General features: G+C 39.6%; 1 protein-coding gene across 1 annotated transcript; it reads right to left on the bottom strand.

Annotated features, from left to right (window-relative positions):
* Nucleotides 1-223: 223 nt before the first annotated feature.
* Nucleotides 224-22,843, bottom strand: Asb9 (ankyrin repeat and SOCS box containing 9). Its single transcript, XM_004866192.4, has 7 exons — nucleotides 22,514-22,843; nucleotides 14,130-14,209; nucleotides 10,545-10,652; nucleotides 8,357-8,507; nucleotides 6,947-7,081; nucleotides 4,896-5,087; nucleotides 224-489 (listed from the first exon to the last, which is right to left on the bottom strand). The coding sequence occupies exons 1-7, from the start codon at nucleotides 22,605-22,607 to the stop codon at nucleotides 320-322; spliced, it is 930 nt and encodes a 309-aa protein (XP_004866249.1). The 5' UTR covers nucleotides 22,608-22,843; the 3' UTR covers nucleotides 224-319.
* Nucleotides 22,844-23,758: the final 915 nt, after the last annotated feature.

Below are 23,758 nucleotides of genomic sequence, written 5' to 3'. Positions count from 1 at the left end.
GAGTAATTGAACAATTTGATCTTCCTGAGTTTCAGCATATTACCTGGGGAAAGTACCCACCTGCTAGGTTTGCTGTGAGGGCTAAATTAGATGATGCATAAAGTGTTCTTTGCTTAGTGCTTTACATGTATTCGATATTCAAAATAGTAGTTATTTAATTTTAGACACTCTCTTCTAATGGGACAGGAAAGTCTTTATGCTTTCTAATATATCCCATAAAGCACCCAATGTGTTTCAATTACAAACAAAAATCTAATGGAAAAAAACTATCCAAGATCTGTGAGCTTAAGTTTATTTTCAGTTCCAGTGACCACAACATTCAATTATGTTTTGCTCTTGCTTGTAAATCCATTCCTTCGACACAATTAACATGTAGGAGAAACTGTTTTAGTGTCTCTGGAAGGATGAGCTCAGATATCTTATGATGTTGCTGGATTCCAAAGCACTGCCGGATTCTCAAGCGGCATAACTCCATCAAAGAAGCGGGCCCTGGAGAAAAATCATAAGACAAGTCTCACACTGGTTTCATTGATCTAAGACCGCTTTTCCTTCCCTTTTTAAAAAAGCATACAAGATATAACATTGCTATAAGGAAATAATGTGGTACTGTTTAAGACCATTTTCCATTTTGGGTTTTTTTTTGTGGCAGACATTTTTAGATTATTTTCTCTCTTTTCTGGTGTCTAACTGAAATAAGCTCACTGGGTTTTAATTTAGAACAGAGTTAAAGAAATTTAAAGCTTAGCCTCACTAACAGAGCCTTAAGGAAACTAACTGGGAATTACACAGCCACACAACAAATCTAATAATGAAACTAAAATTTATGTTTCATGGCATTCTTGTGTCTTTTACCTTAAAACTAAGATCATAGTTCTGGACATGAGCATGTTCATTTCATAATTTTAGCAATTTTAAAAATATTCCAATATAATAAGATAGCTGTGAATCATAAGTGTATACTATCTTATTAAGTCATATTTCCTTTCGTATTCATATGCAGAAGTATATGAAAACGTCAACTCATAGGTAAAAAGGAATTAATATAAACCTTTCACAGGATATATTCAAGAGCTTACATTTAGGGCCTCCACATTTGTTGATCTCCACCGGGGAGAGACTCGGGGAGGAAAGAAAGAAGAAGTACTTTGCTTCCCAGAGGACACTGGGAAATATCTGGAGACATGTTTTGGAGATATTTAATTATCATAACTTGGAGAAAGTGCCGCTACCATCATCTCGTGGATAGAGGCCATGCTGATAAACATGCTACAGTGCATAGAACAGACCTCAACTGGCCCAAACTGCCTGTAGTGCTGAGGTTGAGAACCCCTGTTATAGGATTAAAGAATAGGGAATGATTTCCTACCTCCACCCTCACTCCCTGCATCAAACTGCAATAGAAATTCTCTTTGGAACTCTTGAGTGGTCCTTAACCTCAGCTATACTTCAGAATTGTCTAGGATGGGAGAACTTTGAACCACACGATATTGGGCCCTACTCCAGCGATGTTGCTTCAGTTACTGTTGGCTGGGACTGGTGTATATGGATTTTTAAAAAGACATAGGTTCCTGGTCGTTTTATTGTGTGACCACAGTTGAGAATACAACCAAAAGGATACCATGGACTCCATTTTCCTATAGCCTGACCACAAGCTACAGGGTAAAATGATATCTCTCAGGAGATAGAGAACAAGGAGAGGTGGAAATAGACAAATGCCAAAGAAATGAATGCAAGGTTTTTTGGTTTTGTTTTGTTTTGCTGTACTGGAGATTGAATCCAGAGCCCTCACACTGAGCTACATCTCTCCCCTTTTTTTATTCTTTTATTTTGAAACAGGGTCTTGCTAAGTCACTAAATTGCCCAGACTGAGCTCAAACTTTCAATCCTTCTGTTTCAGCCTCCCAGAGTACTGGGATTACAAGCATACACTATCACTCGTGGTTGAATGCAAGATTTTAAATTAGACCCTAATGCACTTTCCAATGGGCCCTGTTATGGTTTGTGTCTAGATGTCCCCCTGAAGCCTCATCCACTCATAGCTGGTACTTTTGGGAAATGGCTGGATCTTGGATGTGTGATACTGGGATTAAGATTGTGTCATAACTGAGTGAGTTTAGCATAGTTCTAAGTGTGGATAATAGAAGCCCCACTCTGAGTGTGAATGGCACCAATCAATAGGTTTTTAGCCTGGACGGAATATAAAGGGACAGAAGGAAGGCAGGCTTGCTCACTGCTGCTGCTTGCTGCCTTCTGCCCACCACACCATGAACTGTTTCTCCTTTGCAATGCCCCTCTGCCATGAAACCTCGCCTCACAGCCAGCAAACTATGGACTAAAACCTTTACAAACTGTGAGCTAAATAAACCTTTCCTCCTTTAACTTGTGAGTGTTAGGTATTTTGTCCCCACAATGAGAAAAATAACTAAGATGGGTCCTGTTAGAATTTCGGGTACTTTTCAAATTATAGCCAGAGCATTGAAAGCCTATACTAATACAGTGCAAAAAGTACACTGTGGAGAAACAAACCAAAGAATGATGAAAAATGTGATTAATCATATGTGCAGGATACACCATCAGGGTAACTAAGAGGTACTGACAAAGCGGTATAATGAACAAGACTTGAGAGAAAGCCTGATACAAAATTATGCAAGGCAGGACATCAGAGTAAGTGCAAAGTAATACTGATGCTAATTGAATAGCTGCTGTTTACCACAAGTAGGATGACTTATAACAACTATGGCTCTAATTCCATATAAACAGAGCTGAAATCCACTACAACTTTGTAGCCACTTGCTGGCACATGCAAGCATTCAAGAAGGTTGCTAGTCAGCTAACTGTATATTTATAAATTGGCACATTCCTTTGTGTCTCACTTTCTCCCCCCCAACACCCCACCAGCAACATTTATGAAGCTTCAAAGCCAAAGTGTATTTTGGTGGTAAGAGGCTCCTGTCCTGCTAGGCTAACAGAGTCATTTTCAGTTTTCATTGTGTGCCATGAGCAAACATGGCTTTAGATGCTTACCAAGAAGGGTAATATTCTTGAAATTATTTCCCCTTCCTTCCGAAGAAGGGAGAACTTTGCTTTTCCTAACTACCATATAAAGCCTAACTCAGAATAAGGCTGGCTTTCACTGAATGTTCTCCTGTCAGCCCTGAAAGGGGTGATTACTTAAGTAGCACGGAGAAACAGATGGGCTAAATCTTCAGAGAGAGAAATGGGTTAAATCTGCAGGTATGATTTCCTGTTCTGGCCCGGCACCATTGCTGGTGGGCTTTCCACCCACTGAGAAGGGACCTCAGCAGAATTCCAAAAATGACTCATGGAGGAAAAAAACAAGCAGTGCTTCTCTCCAGTGGCAAATTGTACTTCATTTACTGATTTCATCTATTTTCTTTCTTTTTTTTTTTGGTACTGGGGATTGTACCTAGGGTCTCACACACACTAAGCATGTGTTTTACTGAGCAGTACCTCAAGCCCCCTAAATTGCACTTTATAAGCCAATGGCATCCTTGGTCACACTGTCACGATGCAAAATGAGAAGCAGAGGAATTCAAGATAACCTAGATCTTTAGGAATGGCTTTGAGAACTAAAAGAGAAGGGAAGAGCCAGTGCAGGCAATTTGAAAATCTTAGGAGGTTATTTGATGGGAAAGGGGAGAAATACATCCTACACTGTGACTTTTGGGGAACCCCTGGGCACTGTTGCCTGTGTTGATCCCTGCTCCAATACAAAATATGAAAAATTATATTTTACAACTGTGTTTGTATAAAGATGAATATAATCCAGGTTGCTTTTTATTCAGTTTTTTCTTCTGATCTTAAAAGAATTTGAGACATTTCTATGAGCCCTGAGGCACTGTAGGAGAAATCAGCTTAGTATAGATAGCATTTTTTGAAAACAAGAAATCATCAAAATGCAGGTAGAACTGCCCAGTAATGATCCCACTGTTTAACGGAAAGGGGTCTCCAATGGGCTCTTTCCTCTTCTTAGTCTGCCCCATAACAGGAGTTTGGCTCAGGCAGTAAGACTAAGAAGAATTCCTCGGCCCACTTTACAATTCAGCCCAGAGCCAGCCATACTTCTCAGCAAGTGGGGAGAAAATACCAAATTATAATACATGACATCAAAACCCTGGTAGGGGGACTCATCTCAAAATTCCACAAACCCTACAGCTTAACAGGATTTTTTCTAGAGTAGGTACTGAATTAAGTCTAGGGGCAATTAAGATTGAAATCATGTGTCTCCCCAGTCTGGGGGTCGCTGTTCCCCATCCTGCCCGATGCACCAAGAAAATACTCTTTCTCCTGTACATACCACTCAATCACAATATTTATTTGTTTGGTTTAGGAGTGTCAGTTCTTATTAATGCAGGAGTGTGGACTTAATTTTGGTTAACTTAGAGTAGTGTGTCTGAATTAATGGGAATCATTACAGAAGTACCCTAACTTCTTAATTACCTCCATTTTAACGCCAGAGATCAAATTCCCAGTGCTTTGGCACAGCTTAAGCGCAATAATACACCCTAGGCCATCATGCAGTGCCAAAGAGGTTTCTACTGCATCATTCCAAAGCATGTTTTAGGGAACTTTAATTTTGAAATTTTAAAATTAGACTTTAATTCTTTGAAAACTGGTCTATCCCATATGTGAATATTAGATCATCCCAAACGACCCATCTCCAGCATGCAAAACAGCAGGAGGGCTATTTACTACATAACCAATACTGCATCCTGTTAAATACTAAATGGTTTCAACTTCCTCACACTTGGTGGTGGCAGACAGCGGATCTTTTATAGGTCTGGAAGTCAGCACTCAGTGAGTACCTGCCTCCTCTTAGAGCCAGAAGGCATCTCTACAGATTAGGGCTTAGGGTTAGGGCAAAGGAGAAGCACCTTCTCTCTGCAAGAAGAAATTGATCAAAGGGCTATCTGGAGGCACCAGTTCCACAGGACGTTTGCCGTCAGCATTCCTGGCCTGGGCGTTTGCTCCGAAGTCCATGAGCAGGCAGGCCAGCTCCCCATTGGACAGCCTGGCCACTGCATGAAGAGGAGAATCCAGATCTCTGCCTTGGTTGACACTTGCTCCTAAACAGGCACAAGAACAAAAGTCGGTCAGCCACTGAACATCAAACTTCCTTAATGAAAGGGACCCTCGGGGAACATGGCAATTCTGTGAAAATGGGAAATGATTTGGTCCTATTTAATATATGAGGAAACTGCCATTTGGCAATGTGACTGGATGTACCACAAGAGCTGCAAGGCAGGGCTGGGGATTTAGCTCAGTAGTTCCACCCCCTGCCTCGAAAGCTCAAGGACCCAAGTTGGATCCCCAGTACCAAAAAAGAAAAAAAAAAAGACCTGGATGGCATATGAAGCTAAGCAGTTCACCACTGAGTGTTACCCATAGGCGTGATACATAGAAGAAAAATCCTGGTGATATGAAAGCTTCTCACAGGCATTATTAACAGAGCCTAAGAGTTAGCCAATACTGAGAGTGAAACTAGATGGTGAAATTCTGTATAGACCTAACGCCAAATTCTTATTCTGAGCAGCCACCATGGGGCTTAAAATCTGGGACTTGAGACTGAGATTTGAGACTGTGAAAACCAACCAACTCTTGGGGGCATCTCTGAGTTTTAGGTGGCCAATCCCAAGATCACAGAGAAAGTGGCCGACTTCTCTTCCAGAGGAGAGTGGACCTAAGACCATCTCCTATCCAATGCCACCCTTACACTCTCAACAAGTCTCCACCCCAACCCAGTTCTTGGTTCTTACTGTGACATGTTGGAACGTGTAGCTTTTCCTGAGCTGCTGTCCCTCCGGCAAAATTAGGATCTATGTCTATTCAACAAATGTTGCCCAAATTGGTCTTGTATTATTTTTTATTTTATGAGTGATGTGAAACAGGGTTCTTTCCTGGCTAGGAGCTTAAAATCTACCAAGGTCTTAGGAGAGGGAGAAACAGAGAGAGACAGAGACAGAGACATATGAATGAATATGAACGAAACTCCTAATTCACAGAAATGGCTGTCAATGAATGGAAAGCAATAAGGACTACAAGAATATTTAGTACAGGGAGGGATTTCTGGATTTTTTTTAAACAGTGGCAAAGTTTCACTTTTTTTTTTTTTTTTTTTTTTTTTGGTATCAGGGATTGAACTCGGGTCCTTCCGCTTTCGAGGCAGGTGGCCAAATCCCTGAGCTAAATCCCCAGCTCTCACATTTATTAAAGGTAAGAAAAAAACAGAATGGTAGGGAAAAAATGAGCTCTGCTTGCTTGTGCCAAGTAAAAGTAGGAAAAGGAGAAGAGAAAATAAATAAAGATACACCATACATCATAGGACAGGCTACTGTGAAGGGATACTATAGCCTGGAATCTTAAAGGATGAAAAGGACTCAGATAAGTAAAGAGGTGGTGAGATGGAGTTCCAGGTGTTGAGAAGGGGGCTGGACAATGGCAGCGAAGTGAAAAAGAATGATAATACCTAGGCCTTTACAGGGAAAACAAAGTATTTACAATGGGCTAAAATGGGACAAATTCAACTTCCAAATCAAAGAGTGAAGACAGTCCCAAATAGGAAGACTTTGCCCAAATCCAGCGTCTTTGCAAGCTATGCAGGCCCTAATCATGACTGGCCAGAAGGAAAGAGGAGGAGGAAAAGGAGGAGAAACTACAATCATTGTGGACCACCAGGGGAGGGGTATCATCATCATCATCATCATCATCATCATCATCATCATCATCATCACTCTGTTTACGAATGAGAGAACTAAAGTTCAAGCAGTGTAAAATGACCCCCCATGAGAACACAGTACAAACTCTGCTTTTGCTCGGCTTCTTGCCCACACTCCTTCCTCTGCCACAATAGAGATATCTTTAAAATACACTTAAGTTTGTTTCCATTTTCTTTCCTTGTCCCCTCCTCCTCTGTTTTTTGTCTTACCTGACTCCAGAAGCTTCTTGGCACAGGCCAGCTGCTGTTTTTCACAAGCCACATAGAGGGGAGTGCCCAGGTGGCTGATGTTATGGTTAATGTTGGCACCATGAGCTACAAGGGACTCGATGCACTCCACATGACCTGCCACCCAAAACAGGAGAAACCAGTTACAGCACAGGTTCCCTTGGCTAGGGAAACAACATTGTCCCCATTTTTCCCATGTTTAAATTTGTCAGTAATATATCCAGGGATCAAAAATGATTTCCTTTACTTAGAACAGGGGATGATTTTAAACAGTGCCATCAGTTAATGGGTTGGCTCCAAGATGTACTTAAGTTCATTAGTCATGGTAAGCACCCAGCAACCATCCACATTTTTAAATTGTTTGTGGTTAATGGAGGAACAGGAACTGAAAGTGGACTTGAAGAAGAAAGGGCATGGTGTGGGCCATAGGACAGGGAAGGAAACTTCTGACCTCACCAAGGGTAGGCCTGGGAGCAGCAGGCCACACCTGGCACAGGCAAGGCTTATGAGAAGCTGCCAAACCAAATAGAAACAGGACCCAGTCTGGAAAACTAGATTTGGTGAAAGCTGAATCACTCTGCTTTGGACCAGAATGTCATACTTGAAACAATGCTCCCTCAGGTTTTTCTGGTTGTGCCATTTTAGCTGTATGTATCCACTGAATATGGTGAGTTGGGATGCCTCTTAAATAAATGTAAGTGTTTGGGGAGATAATCATCATATGGATTGGTCATTCTGGAAAGCTACCGGGGAAACAGAGAGTCCTCTGTCAAAGTATAGTCATAATGATGATGACAACATCAGAGAAATGCAAAACTTGCAATTTCACTATTTGTCTCAGAATTAAGAATATCAGGAAACCTGTGGCTTTGTGAAAAGAATTACCTCAAACTGTATATAACATAATTGAAATTTGTTTCATTTAACAAACTTAGGTGGCCCCAAGATACTCTTAAGGTCATAAAATAGAATATAATTTGTATTATAAAATCCCTTTATTTTTATGGAGTCATGGGTTCAACAATAGGTTCCATAAATATTGATGGATAGTCTACTGTGTGTTCCTGACCCTGTTCCTGAAATATAGTGGTGAACATCGCAAATGTTCTAAAAGGAAAATTCTCAAACATCCTGTGCAGCAGAATCACCAGGAGGGCTTATTAAACTAAACACAGATGGTTGGACCCCCCTCCCCAACCAAGAGTTAGTCAGTGGTGCTGGAGTGAGACCCCAAAGGCCCCCATTGGCAGGATTTCCCCTGCTTATGCTTTTAGTGCCAGGATCTCACTTTGAGAACAACTACCCTAAAATACATCCCCTGCCCTCTTCTTTCAACAGTGAAGCATCCTTTAAAGGACTGGGTGGAAAATCAGAAATTCCCAACAGATTTACCTCTCTTAGCAGCCTCGTGGATTGGAGATGCCAGATCACTCTCTGAGTGGGGGCTGGCCCCATGCTGCAGAAGCAGATTCACACAGTCCACGCTGCCACTGATACAGGCACTAAACAGGGGAGTATGCCAGTCCGTGGTCACAGCATTCACCTAGGGAAAAAGCTCCAAGATAAGCTCTCTCTGCCACTTAAAAGGTATTATTTAATTTGTCTGAGCCTTAAAGTCCACAGCTATAAAAATGGGGAGAAAAATACTAGAGTCTAGAAGGTTGTTATGAAAAATCTGAATGAGGTATTGAATGTAAGGCAGCAAGAATGTTACGAAAGGTTCTACCTCCTTGCCCTCTCTAGGAACATGAACTTTGAAACCAATTAGGGTAATTTTCATAGTTTACAAACTGTCTTTTTTATTTTAAACTTTCATTCTGGACCAATCCAGTCTCCTCATAGCAGCCAAAGTGATCTAAAATTGTTAGAATATAATTTAAATTTTTTTTTAAACTTGGCTTTCATAGAAATGTAGAATTACACATGCCAGATATTTTATTCAATTCATTTGTTAACAAGGGAACCAGTAAGATGGTAAGGCTGGCTCAAGGGATAATTTATACAGTCAGTCAATAGACTGCTTAAATATTTTTGCTTATAGATACAAAACTGGTCAATGTCCTAATAAGGCCATGAAACTCATCTTTGGGTTTATCTTTTCTAATATTCGAAGTCCAAAATTTACAAGTTGACATCTAACATTAGTGTTTGGGCTACAATCAAATAGTAAAGAGCAAACTCAAATGCAGATATGTTCTTCTATATTGTTAAAAAATTCCTTGGTGAATCTGTCAAATGATGGCATTATAAAGGCAATGAACTCCTTCTTACATTCCATTTCTAAGCAAGGTCAGGGCCCGAATGAGGTATAAAAGATGCCCAGGGTGCAAACTTTAAGGAGGTGTTCACTGTTGGGGTCACATGAGTGCCAGAGGACCCTAGAGTGAGCACCTCTTGTAGAGTATAATCTAGGTATCTTTTTTGCTTCACCTTGGCCCTGACCCTGTTTGTAACTTTTGAATAAGTTTCCCTAATTCCTATATAAATCTGATGATGCAGCCATCTCTGGCTCGCTACTAATCTCAGGCCAAAGCCCCTTTTTTGGCACGGACAAGGTTGCTTATGTTTGGAACCCTCTCGCTCACTCTATTCTCCTGCCATAAGGAATGGGTCACAGAAATTTGCTCTCTTTCTTGTCGGGTCTTTGAATTTGCTTTCCCAGTAGGTTCAAAGCCTATAATTTTTCCTGACCCACCATTCTGCTGACTAACTCCAACAGGTCCTCAGTTTCAGCTTAGACATCATTTCTTTCTTTCTTTTTTTTTTTTTTTTTTTGGTATCGGAGATCGAACTCGGGTCTTTGCGCTTGCGCAGCAGGCAGTGAAACCACTGAGCTAAATCCCCAGCCCAAGACATCATTTCTTATAGGAACTTTCTTTTGACTCCCTTTCTCCAGGTGAGAACTAAATGGTGGAACACTTTTGTGCTTCCAACCACCTTAGTGCTTAACACTTAATATATTATTGTAGTTTGCAAAAATGGTCACAGATTCTTTCTATCCCCCTGTGCCTATTCCCTTATGATATGGCTTTGTAAGTCTTCCCATCACAAGATCAAGTCTATTTTTCCAATATTTGTATCTGGGCTTGCCCATGTGACTTGCTTTAGCCAATGAGACAGTAGAAAATATGGTGCAAGAAGAGAATTTGCCCTCTTTCGCTGCTCTTGCAGTCCCTGCTACCACCATGTGAACAAGTCCAGGCTACTTGCTAAAAGATGAGGGACACATAGAGATTTTCTGGCTCCCCAGACATCCCAGATAAATATTTTGTAGTTTCTGCATTACTTTACTACCCTCCACTCATAGAAATGAAGACAGAAATTTCACAGCTATTTATTAATCTAGTCTGATAAAGAAAATGCTAGAGATTCTAAATACAATTTCCTAGCTAAAAATTCAGTATTTCACCTATCACTAAAGCAACAAGCTTTATGTACATAACAACTCCTGAAAACCACCATTCTTCATACTTCAAATCAGAAAAATCGTAAGTGCTAGAAATTATAGAGAAAAGATAGAAAGTCATTTTTCATTCTTAGATATTATTTGTTTCTAAGATATTATTTGGGCCATATTTACCTGAGCGCCATGTCTTAATAACATATTCGCACAAGATGGATGACCTCCAAGACAGGCTTCATGGAGTGGAGACACTTGATCTGCTGTGTTGATGTTCACAGGCCACCCCTGGCAGACAGAAAATGAACAGAGCACCATAATATATTTATCCATTTTACTTTGATGGATATTTGGGTTGTTTTCAAAGGTGTTCTTTTTTTTTTTTTTGCTTGCTGGTATGAATATACCTGTCTATGTTTTTTTATAAACAGATATATACATATCTATTGCACATATATCTAGAAATGGAATTGCTGAGTTATAGAGTGGAAATATTTTTAACTTTAGTAGATATTATTTAACAATTTCCAGAAGTGTTTTGTACAAATTTGCACTCACATCAGCAATGCAAGAGAATTCCATTTGCTCCAGATCCTTGCCAGCACTTGGTATTATCCTTATCAATCTTTACAAATATAATCATTCTACTGAGGGGAAGAAGTAATACTATCTTGTATTTTTAATTTACATTACTCCAATTATGATACTAATAAACACAGTTTAATATGTTTATTGAATATTTAGATATGCTCTTTGTGAATTGCCAGGCCAAGCCTCCTGCTTATTTTATATTGGGTTGCCTTTTGTTGTATTTATTTTAAACCAGAAATATTTCAATTGAAAATATTTTCAGTGGGTTCAATCCCTGGAAGTGCAAAAAAAATTGCAAGTATTGACTGTGGCTTGCCTCCTCAACTTTTTTAGCATGGTCTTTTGACGAAGTTCTCAATTTTAAAGAAAACCAACTTATCAATCTTTTTGTTCCTTTTCCCATACTATATTTCTACTGTGCCAAATGCCTCTCTCTGTCCTACAGCTATTAAAATGACCCTTTCTTATCCTTGAACTCAGTGGTTTTGAAGTAGTTTTTTAGAAAGTATCAAATGCATGAGGCTAAATCAGAATGTCTGAGGTAAGGCCCAGATATTGTCATCTTTTAAAAATAATCTTTGATTATTTTGATGTGAAGCAATGATATAGAATAATTACTAATAGATTCAGTTTTTCCTTTCTTTGACATAATGAGAATTTTAAAATAATTTTCTCTTTGTCTTATAGTCACTTGAATGCTTTATCTTATTTATCTTAGTTCAATATTTTTTAATTTTTCAACATGTTTTTCTTTATCTGCAGTGCTATATAGATTATAAGAAAATAGATACCATTTGTGATGACCAACTGGATTAGATAATTTACCTATCTCACTTCAGTTAATTCTTTCAAACCCATTTAGATTGAATTTAGGGTCTCAATTTTGCTCTCGTATGGTATAGTGTAACGGATGCAGACCCTTTCCATGACCTCATAGTTAACAAAATATATACTTCCTTGATCCTTGACTTTGGACTTGGTCATGTGACTCGCTTTGACCAATGAGATATTAGTAGTTGTGCCATAAGCAAAGATTGAATGTACTATATTCTTATATGATTGAGCTTTCCCTGCTATTCTCTGCCTTTTGCCAAGTAAAAAAAATGTCTCAGATAACCAGTGGTCCATGAAGGATGGAAGATACGTGCAGCAGCTACACCTAACCTGCTGCTTGGAGCTGAACCCAGGAAAGCCCAGTTTAGATCAGCTGGCTGAAACACTCATTAGCAAGAAATCATGGTTACTGTATTATTCCACTGAGTTTGGGGCTGGTTTGTTGCTGAGTTATGAGGTGACACATATAGGTAGTTATTAGAATGCTCATTTAACAAAGGCAGAAATCAAGGTTCCAATATAATAAATCACTTGAATAATATGATAGAGCTTAGAGAAAGACATGGCTCTTGCTGGTGATCATTCAGTAAACACATAAATATTGAATATAAGTGAACATCTGTCCAAATTTAGCAAGTTATGTATAAAAGCTGCAATGACCATTTTTCATCCTATCAAAATAGGGTAAATATTTCATTTTATCTGAGATGCAGTCTAACTTCTTTTACCTAGAGTTATGTGTTATAATCTATATTTTCATTTATAATAGGCTGCTGCTATGAAAAACAGCTTAAGATAGTGGCCTTGGGTAGTAAAAACTTTCTTTACAAACTATTTTCTTATAGCAAGTTTCCTTAATCTAGATAGGTCCATGAAATTTGGTTTTTTAAAAGCATTTTTATTTTCACTAACCTCTACTCAAAATTTTGCATGTTCTTCAATTGAGAATCTTGATAAAAAATCTAATTAGTAAAAGTAGTTTATAGGACTGTCATCAATAGAAATCATATATTTTAATGCACTATGATTGTTGCAGATATCTACAATATCTCAAAATACAGGCTCACCCTATATTTTAGCTTGCTATTACTGGAATCACCACTAGATTTTCTTTAATGAATTAATTTAAAAGTCTATATATTATTATGTCACACACTTGTTTTAAGACTTTGACAGGTTTGCTCTGTGTTATGTTTTATGGATTTAAAACTTTACTCTGGGAAAGGGGTCCATTGGACTTTCCCAGACTGCCAATGAGGTCAATAGTACCAAAGGAGCTAAGAAATCCTAACTTAATGGACATATATTCACTTTAGAGAACAGATTTTAAGATTTTGAATGATGACTTAAGCTGCTTTCTTTTTTTGTTTGTTTGGTTTTTTTGTTTTGTTTTGTTTTATTTGTTTTTTTGGTACCGGGGATCGAACTCAGGTCCTTGTGCTTGTGCAGCAGGCAACGAAACCACTGAGCTAAATCCCCGGCCCTTAAGCTGCTTTCTTAAAAGTGACTTTGTGTAGGTTTCCAGTAATTTAAAAACCAGCAAAATTCCAATAACTATGTATTGAATTACACCTGAGGAGCAGAGAAACAAAAATGAAACTGTTCAGAGCCACAGTCAACTGGGAACTGAGCAGAACTGAAAATGTCTTTGAAATTACAAGACTACATATTTAAACAGATATTTTCAAGCACTTATTTTACAGCGGGCATTTTCAACCTCAGTCTACGGAAACTGGGGCTGGGTACTTTTTATTTTCTCCTTTTTTGGGGGGGGGGCTACCTGGGATCGGAGATCGAACTCAGGACCTTGCACTTGTGAGGCAGGAGACGGAACCACTGAGCTAAATCCCCAGCCCTGGGGCTGGATACCTTTTGATGAGGAGGGCTGCCTTGTGCGCTATAGGATAGTTAGCAGTTTCCACCCACTAGATGTCATTATCTCCACCACCCCAGTGTGACAGGCCTAACAACCAGCAATAGCTCCAGATACTATAAAGTGTTTCCTGAGGGGCATAACTGCTGCAGGTAAAAATCACTATTTTACATGATAATGTGAAAAAAACATAATTTATTAAATAAAGTGGAGGCAATTTTAATGCACTAACTTGCCGGTTATTCATTTAACAGATATTTAGCATAGCACCTACTATGTGCTTACAATTGTACTAAACTCTGGCATTATATCAGCTTCCAAAGAAAGAAATGGTTATTCACATACGATACACTTCATTTTACTTAAGAAGAAATTTGTATCTTACTGTCAGTCTATAATTTCCTTTTCCTGAATTTGATGTAGCAGTAAGATGTGCTTAATTTTACCATTCTATTTCAAAGAGTTACCTGGTTGATGAGGTTTCTCAAATAGAACAGACGTCCATGGATTGCAGCTTCATGCACTGGAGACCAGTAAGACACAATATCTGTATGGAAAGAGAGGAACAGGTCACAGTCTGTTAATGCACTTAGACGGGAGGCTCATACTTGCCCATTGGTAAGAGCACAACAGGTACCTAGATGGAGACACAGAAGTCACATAACCAAAATTCCCATCAGATCTTTGGAATTTCTTCTATGTATTGATGCTTCTTGTGAATAATCTATTTGAAATGTCTAGATCTCTAAAGAACTGCAGCCAGTGTCTAAACTGACACCAAAAGAGGGAGAGAGGGAGATCATGGTGTTAAGTGAAATAAGTTAGGCACAGAAAGACAGACACTACATGGTCTCACCCATATGTGGAAGGTAAAACAGCAGAGAGGAGAATGGTGGCTATCAGAGGATGGAGAGAGTGGGGGAGGGAGGGGTAAGACAGGCTGATCAATAGGTGCTAAATTACAGTTAAGTAGAAGCAAAAAGTTCTGGTGTGCTATTGTACAGTAGGGTGACTACAGAAACAGTAACATACTGCACATTTCCAAAAGCTAGGAGAAAGGATTTTGAATGTTTTTGCCACAAAAAAGGTAAATGTTTGAGGAGATTGGTATGTTTAACCTAATTTAAACAATACATAATACATACATGTATCAAAACATCACAGTACCCCATTAATGTGTACGTTTTAAATTTATTTATCAGTTAAAAATAAATTAATTTAAATTGTAAAATTTTTTAAAAAGAAGATTGAGATGACAGTCCTTCTAATTTTACAGTGGTTTCAAAGGCAAATGACCCATTTAATTAAGTGAGAGCTTTACTAACTACCAACATTAATGTGCTGAGCTATGGGTGCCAGTCTAGTTTCCTGCATAAAACACAAACTTTCTCTCTTTAGTAAAGAGTGCCATATATTAATATTGGTATCATGTAATTAAATACACCATTAAATTTGGAATCAAATCTAAACAGAAACTTGTCTATTTGTAGATTACCTCCCATCCCAATATTGAGTGCAAATCAGAGTTCAATCTGACCATGAACCAGGAATATTACCCATATTCACCCCCAAAGGCACTGTAGCAATATGGTTAAAAGAAAGCTCTGAATTAATACCCACTTGACTTCCCAGCTGTGGGTCCCTGAACAGGCTCTGACTCTGTTTCCCTTTTGGTTAAGTGAGGAGAGCAATATAATTATCTATGGCTCAATGTATATTAGCTACTATTATTATCTTGCCCTAACACTAAGCAGAATGTTCATTATACCCCACAATCATTGCTATTTAAAAGAGTCTACACCCATGTAGGAGGAATACAAACTCTCAGCAAAGAAGCCCATAAACCCCGACCCAACACATTAAATGCTTTCCTCGTGCCTTCTAATTACATATGGATGTAACTGAGTGAGAAGCAGACCCAATTTTTTCTCATCTCAAGCTGCATCTGATTTCCAGAACAAACGGATGCAGAAAGTCAGAATGGAGGGAGGCTTGCCTGGGTTGGTGCGAACGTCAGCTCTGTCTGTTTTGGCAAACACACAATGTACAGCCAAGGCAGAATGATCTGATAGCAGTTTTGCTTTGAAAATAAGTGATAAGAAAACCAGGAGAACCAGAGCAGTTGCTACTGCCCTGCAAGCTGGAAGGCTATGAAAGAAGAGACAAGAACAGTTTGTACTTCACACGTGTTGGCAGAGGCCACCTGGAGCCATCAATGCCCTGGAAAATCTATCCTAGTGAGCAAACTAGCATCCTTCCAGATGAATTCATTAGCATTTAGTACATAAAAGGAGGCTGAATGAGCCTACACACTGCCCAGCCAGGGCTTTCCTTCTGGGTCACTAAAGCCTTAGGACATCTTAAGTGAAATAGCTTTTCCTGGTCCAAAACTTTATGCTCAATAGATATTCAATGTCTTCACAGCATTTTCTGAGGTTCCTAATTCTCACAGGAAAAATACTGCTGCTTCTAGGGCCTGGAGTCTAAAGTGCAGACTACAGATATGGAAAGATTTAGATTCAAATTAGAATTAAATGGATAGCTAATTACACCTTGTTGGTGCTGATAATACAAAATACCATTTGTACAAAATCTTGAGCGAGAAGAAAGAGCCCAAAAAATGAGAAAGATTTTGAAAATCAGTTTTAAATAGATTTGCAAATGTACCCTAATGGATCACTATGTGTACAATGATTAGTCCATTTTTCCTTCCAGTACTCTACTGATGAGAAATACAGCTGCCACACTCTTCAACCTTGTTAAAGCTAGTTAAGTTTATTAGAGTTGACAGCCTAAACAGTCTAGGCAGGTAATTTAGGTCCTAAATTATAACTGTGTTCAAATTTCATAAAAGTGTTGCAATCATGCTATTAATGTAGACAAAAATGGGGTTTAATTTCTACTCATTCCATGTGAAACCATTACTCCTCCTATTTAAAGTAAATAAAGAATTATGTACTTCTCCAAGAGAAGTACAGGGGCTACCTGATGTTCTGCACTCATGCAGGATGTAGTATTTACAAAGCAAAGGCAGCCTGTGTCTTTCGGAGGTATAGAGTTTGTCCTGGCACACAGAGTAGAGGGATGACAATACTAATATCTGTATCTAGCTGGCTAGTTAACAGTTTTATTGAGCTACAATTCACATAACATACAATTTACCCATTTAAAGTGCACAATTCAATGCTTTTCACTACATTCACCACAGTCAACACCACAATCAATTTTAGAACATTTTTATCACCCCAAGAAGAAATCCTGTGCCCCTTAGCATTCACTGCACATTTCCACTTCCTCCAGGCCCTGGCAACCATTGATCTACTTTCTGTCTTTATAGATTTTCCTGTTCTAGACATTTCATGTAGATGGATCCATGGAATATGTGCTGCTTTGTGACTGACTCCTTTCATTTAAGCATACCATTTCCAGGTTCATCGTCATTGTACTTCATCCCTTCTTTGGTCAAATATTAATTGTATAGATAGACTGCATTTTATTTATTCACTCATCAGTCCATGAATATTTACGTTGTTTCCATCTTTTGGATATTATTAATATGATGCTGCAAACATTTATGTGCAAGTTTTGAATGGATGTATGGCTTGGATTCTCTTGTTATATACAAGTGGGATTGCTGTATGATGTTGTAATATAATGTTCAGCCTTTGAGACTATTTCTCAATGTGGATGCACCACTTTATATTCCCATTAGCAATGTTTAAAGTGTCCCTTTCTAATTTAAAGTCATGTTATTCTAGGGTTTGTTAAGCATGTCACAATGTGCCGTGCTCCTGCCCAGGAAAAAAAAAATAGGCCCTTTTAAAGCCTAAATATATTTATTTATACAAGGATCTTAGCCTCAGCAGATCTCAGAACAACTGAATGATTATGTAAAAGTCAAAACAAAGACAATGGGTACATTAACATTTTTCTAATATTCTGAGAGCGTGTTTTGTGCACGCGTGTGTGTAGGTACACGCATACATACACAAATGCATGTACAGTTCAGTCAACACTGTCATTTGCCCCATGGATTGGTCCACACATTCTCTTTTGCAGTGGAAAACACCAATAGATAGTGGAGACATCACCTCATGAAACCCAAAATAAGGGGCCGGCCCGAGAGGACCTGGTAAGTGCTTCTCTGGGGTTTTCCAGAGCCCACATCTCAAACAGACAATGAACAATAGGCTCAGCACGTGCCTCAGAAGCAGCCTCACCTGTAATTGGCAGCTGAAAAGAGCAGAATAAGCAGGAAATGGGACCTATTTTCCTATCATAGCATGATGATATTCACAGTAGGAGACTTTCTGATCACTGAAGGGGAGACTCAAGTCTACAATATCCTTTCCCATTGACTGCACCAAAGTCTTTGAAACAAAAGGGTCCTTACCTATATGTAACACATCATACAACCCCTGGGCACATAGCAAGGATTCTTAATACTTCATACTTGTTCAGTATTTCCCAAATACTTGTTCAACCATGGTCTATTGATTTTGCTGCCAAAAGATGGATGCCAAATAAGGTCACTGGCAACATCATGGGTCCAGCAGTGTGGCTCATAGGTGAAACAGGGCAGGGAGCTCTCATAACAAAATCATTCCATAAGTCCTCCAATTGATGCCATTAAACTTACCTTTTAGAAAACTGTCTCTATCAAACCTACAGTACATTAGGAAGGCTACTATTTTATTTTTATTGCACTTCCTAGAAAAATTTCTAAAATTTCCATTATTTCAGGAAAGATTTAAAATACACTAATTGACACATTCTGAAAAGAGCTATTACCAAGGCTCTGAGAGCCCTAGTGAATGCTAAAAAGTAGCATAAATCTGTGTATCTTGGGAACATTTTGTAAGTTAAAGAGAAGAGAGGTCAGGTTGCTGGGGAGATGGGATCACTTGCCTTCAGTCTTCGGGCTAGGATAAGGGTGGATTCAGTGGCACAAACCAACACTGGAGAGGATCTGGGTGCTGTGTTTACAGTTACAGTGAATCTTGGCTTGATTCCAGGACAAACAAAAAGAGGGAGAGAAAGATAACTGAAGCCCCAAAGTCAGAAACAGGCAAACAGAAAAGTCCATCGAGACAACCCTCAGGCAAGTTAGTCTTGTTCACTACAATTCTTCTCTCTCTCTCTCTCCCTCTCTCTCTCTCTCTCTCTCTCTCTCTCTCTCTCTCTCTCTCTCTCTCTCTCTCTCTCTCTCTCTCTCTCACCTCACATTATCCTTCATTCTGTTTAAACAGGCAGGTTACTCTCAGAAAACTTCTCCCTGCTAAGTTGCTCCAATATCTAAAAATTTACCATAGAGAATTGTTTCCTTTCAATGCCTGTTCTTGCCTGTCTTCCAATTGAATGTGAAAACTCTCTACAGGGTAGGCTCAATTTTGCAAAGGAGGAAATAGCTCTACAGGAGATCCTGCAGTCTAAAACTCAAAGGATAGACACTAAGAAGGGAGACCATGGTAACCTGGGTGGTTAGTTTGTCGTTCAATGTATTTTCCAAAGTTTCTAAGAGTAAACTGTGAATTAGTTTCCCAGGGTTATCATAACAAAGCACCACCAACTAGGTGACTTAAGATTATAGAAATTTATCTTCTCATAGTCCTAGAGGCTAAAAGTATGAAATCAAGGTGTCAACAGAGCCGTGCTCTCCCTCCATGTTCTCTCCTGGAAAGAATCCTTCCTCATCTATTCTAATGCCTGGCAATAATCCAGAGTATACTTAATTTCCCTCAGCTTATGGATACTTCTGCTTCTGTCATTACATAGTGTTTTCCTTGTATGTCTTGTCTCCTTTACTTATAAAAATACCAGTCATGAGGGATTAAGGGTCTATCCCACTACAGTATGACCTCATTTTAATTCATTACATCCACAATGACATTATTTCCAAATAAGTCTCACTCTGAGATACAGGGGCTTAGGATGTCAACCTATCTTTTGGGGACACAATTCAACTCATAAAAAAGATAAAATGACAAGGAGGAATGGGGTGGAAATCATCAAAGTATGTTATATGCATGTATGAATATGCCAAATGAAACCCATTAGTCTGTATAACTAATACACACTAATAAAACAAAGAAAATACATTATTCACCTGCTCCTGGGACAGGAGAGTCAGGCATTAAACAAATCTCTAAGAAGGATTGACTACTCATCATTATATCCTTTCATTCCTTCCTTCCTCCATTCCTTTCTTCCTTCTTTCTGGAGAAGGAGGCAGAGAAAAGCCTGCAAGTGAAGGAGTAGCAGCAAATTCCCCCCAAATGAACCCAATCTAGGCGCTATCTTCTCTCTGACTTGTCCTTGTACCCAGGGACATGTTTCACCTGAAGTTTCACCTGAGCTTCTCATCATAGCCATTTGGAAATGGTAGTTTGAATGTTCCATATTCTACATTTCATCAAGGTCAAGACTTCAGAAGCAAAAACAAATGCAACCAGCTATACCTGAGGCTTTACCCAAGGAGCAAGACTAGTGCAAAGCAGGGAGAAAGCCTAGATCAGACTTCATGGAAGGAAGACACACACCGCTGGGTGTGGAAGGTAGATAGGAGTTTGTCAATAAGATTGAGAGAAGGAGGCAAAAAAGCAGAGGTGTCCAGGAATCTACCCCTTGTGACTTCCAGCTTTTTGAAAACTTCTCTTCCCTTAATCCCTGTGGAATTACAAGAACTGAAGTCTCTTCCTCCTTCTCTCTCCAACTCACTGATCCTATGTCCTTGACTAGAAGCTTAGGCTCCATCCTCAGGTTTTAGCTCTTTGCCTTCAGAAAATTTCTCCTTTTGATGAGTTTCACCATAGACTCTCTGCAGAGCACTCTGCAGTCAGCAACTCCCAACTGGCATTTGGCCCCAGTCTCAGTCCCATATCATCACGTTATCCACGGGCACAGTCACTGGTATTTTTCATTTCAAAACAAAACTCCACATCCTCCCTTCCTCACTCTACTCCCAGTTACTGTCCTCCCCAAATTCCTTCTTATCTAGCTCTCCTACTCAACATTAATTTGAGCTTTAGAACTTTACCATTTGGGCCACCTTCTCTCTTTTAACCTTAATATGTAATCAATGAGTACACCTGATGTCTATTTCCTTTCAAATTATCATCCTGTCATTTCCTAGATTTGATCCAGACGTACACTTGATGCTTTGACTAGTGTCATGGTTTCCAAAGTATGGACCCTGATCATCACCATCAGTGTTACTTGGGAGCCTGCTGTGAATGAAGGCTCCGGGCCTCAACCCCAGACCCACCATTTCATCACACATTGCATCGTTTTCATTTTAGCAACCCCTCCAGGTGATGTTGAGGCACAGGAGAATTTTAGAACAGTGGTTTAGTGCAACAATCTCCTATAATGCCACCACAATCCTTCTGACTGGGGCTACTAGGGGCTAATTTACTCACACCCTTCATTATCCTCAGGTCTCCGGACCAGAAACATTAATGGCTGCCAATTCCCTCACTCATAAAGCTTAAACTCCTCTGCCTAGTTTTTAAAGTTTCGTCATCTGTTTCTATCACCCCAAACTTGTCCCCACAAGACTCCCCAAGACGCTCTGCATTCTACCTGTGAGGTAACTTGTTCACTTTCTAATCAACATATCTCTGAGTAGAACACCTACCCATGTCCACCCACCAGTCCTGTTACAACCGGGGTTGGATTAAGACCTTAAGAAACCCTGGACTGTGAAAAGTGGCTGGGTCCCCTCTCCCATGCGGAAACGAAAAGAAACATAATGCTTAGCTATCAGAGAATTGTGTAGCTATCAAGCAAATTATCGATTCTTTCATATAGTGATTGGTTTACTGCTTAAAATATATTTGCTAAATTCTTTTTAAAAAGTGATTTTTAGTGTCACCCTGCTCTCTTGGTACTCTCAATTTGTGTTCAATATACCTACTTATTAACTCGGTTCTGCCTTTGTGGGTCCAAATCCTACTCATCATTGGGTGTCCTGCTCTTTTTATAAGCAAAATTGGATAAATAAGTGAGTGAATGAGCAGCATTGCCTGCTCAACCAGTCACAGGGAAGCCATTTAATTTCTTGTTATCCCCCACCCCCCTTTTTTTTTGTACCAGGGATCGAACTTGAGACCTTGAGCTTGCGAGGCAGGTGGCGGAACCACTGAGCTAAATCCCCGGCATTTTTCCCCTTGTGATACCTGTGTAATAGCTGACTTCAGCATTCCTGTTTGTTGTCCCTCTGGTCATGAAGTGTTGTACCAGAGTAATGAATGTACTACTTTCTCCTCAAATGCTTAGACCCATTTTTCAGAATCCTTTCAGTCAGCAAGCACCTGCTGAATCTTTGCACAAGAGTAACATTGCTCATATGTGTGAGACTCCATCCTTTAGCAAAGACATCACCTGGCAGTAAGATACTTCTTTGACTTCTTTGTAAGCGAATCAATTAGTGCCTGGAGTTTGAACATCATTTATAAACCCAGCCCTAATATAGATTGCAAATACCTAAGGGTTTTTCATGAAAGAACTCCTAATTTAAAATTTTCCTATTTATAAGTAACTTGGAAACCTCCAATTTGGTAAATAATGCATTTGACCCACAAACAATGATTCGCTGGAGCTGAAGTTTTTACTTGATAAATTATCTGTGACAAATCTGTATCATCTATGGGATTCTGCAAAAAATGTAGAGATGTACACATTTTTCAACATCTGTGTAAAGAATGTATATCAGCAAGCTGTGGACATCTTTCCAGTGACTGCCGCATGGACATACCTCAGACAGACCCACTGAAATTGTCCAGTTCTCCTCTCTCCTAAGCACATTAGTCACCCACCCCACCACTGTGATTTCACAGCCCCTAGAACTCACCCTTCATCAAAGAGTTCGAGAATCTCCTGGTGTCAAGAAAGCCTCCTAGCCACAGGGGCTTGCTGGTATTACTGCCTTCTTGTTCATTGTCCATGGTGTTTCCTGGGCCAGCAAGTTCCACGCTCTACTTCAGTTGCTTAAGAAAGTCCAAATTCCGTGCTTCTCTTGCCCCTGGGAAATTCCAGTTCTGTGGCTGGCTGAATTACACACGTGGTGGTCAGACAGTCTGCAACAGAGAACAGTACAGGGAGGGTAATCTGAGTACCACCTGTGGTCAGACACACACATACACACACACACACACACACACACACACACACACACCCCACTCAGCTAGCTGGAGGCTGGCCAAAGCCCACAACAGCCCCCCAGCCTCAAGTCTGCTAAGTTGCTGATGTCATATCCTTTATAAAACTAAGACCAATCAGTGAGGAAGCCTTGGAGTTTATCAGGAAGGAAACTCACAGTTTTTAACTTTTAGAGGACGAAGGGAGCAGAGTGGGGGTGAAGGAAACAACTCCTCGTTTGCTGCAAAGTTGGTCACCCTGCTGAACTCTCTTTGCTACTTGGAAGCTTCATGACGTGAAAGCTAGCCCCAGTCCCCAAGAGCTGAGGAAGCTGGTTGTGCTGCAGGCTTGCTGAATTTCTTGCACAGTTACATGCACAGCACGCCCTGGCCATCTACACATGTGGTTTCAATTTTGCTAGGAGTGTCTTATGGACAAATGCATCTATATGTTGCAAAAATGCACCATTTGGAAAGAACTTCTGTTTTCTTCCTTTCAGCCACAAGGATTTTATTCATTGTCCCATTACACTCTTGCTCTACATATTTTGCTTTAACTTCAAAATAAATAATGAGTAGTTGCAATTGGAAAAATGGATTGCAAGGTGGCATGGGGTGTGAAAGAGACCTATCTTTCAACTGTTAATTATAAACAAATGGTATTTTGTCAAGGTTTAGTCAGTTTACCTATACAAAATATTCGAACTTTCTGTAAATACGGCTTTTCAATTTCCAGTTTCCACTTTCTACCACAGGCTGGTTCAGGCTGATGGAACCTTTAGACTCCCACTACTCCCATCTGCAAGATGAAAGATGATTTTTCCATCCTTATTGGGGAAGGCTCTGAGTTACTCTTTAAGCATTGTCTGGTGAGGAAATAATTGTGGATTTGTTTTAATGCCAAAGATGTAGTATCACTTTTTTAGATTAATGGATCTTCAGCTAAAACATTTGGTAAC

The sequence above is a fragment of the Heterocephalus glaber genome, unplaced genomic scaffold, assembly GCF_053883595.1.
Source record: "Heterocephalus glaber isolate CG9 unplaced genomic scaffold, H.glaber_assembly_v1.0 deba00001594, whole genome shotgun sequence".
NCBI classification, from domain to species: Eukaryota; Metazoa; Chordata; class Mammalia; order Rodentia; family Bathyergidae; genus Heterocephalus; species Heterocephalus glaber.
This window is presented reverse-complemented; position numbering and strand designations above follow the sequence as displayed.

Excerpts from the sequence above, each read along its gene's own strand:
- Asb9 (XM_004866192.4), bottom strand. The coding sequence starts at position 22,607 with ATGGACAATGAACAAGAAGGCAGTAATACCAGCAAGCCCCTGTGGCTA. Across the intron at positions 10,653-14,129 it reads TGAGAAACCTCATCAACCAG|GGGTGGCCTGTGAACATCAA; the intron begins GTAACTCTTTGA and ends TCTGTCTGCCAG. Across the intron at positions 7,082-8,356 it reads CCACGAGGCTGCTAAGAGAG|GTCATGTGGAGTGCATCGAG; the intron begins GTAAATCTGTTG and ends TTTGGGTGGCAG.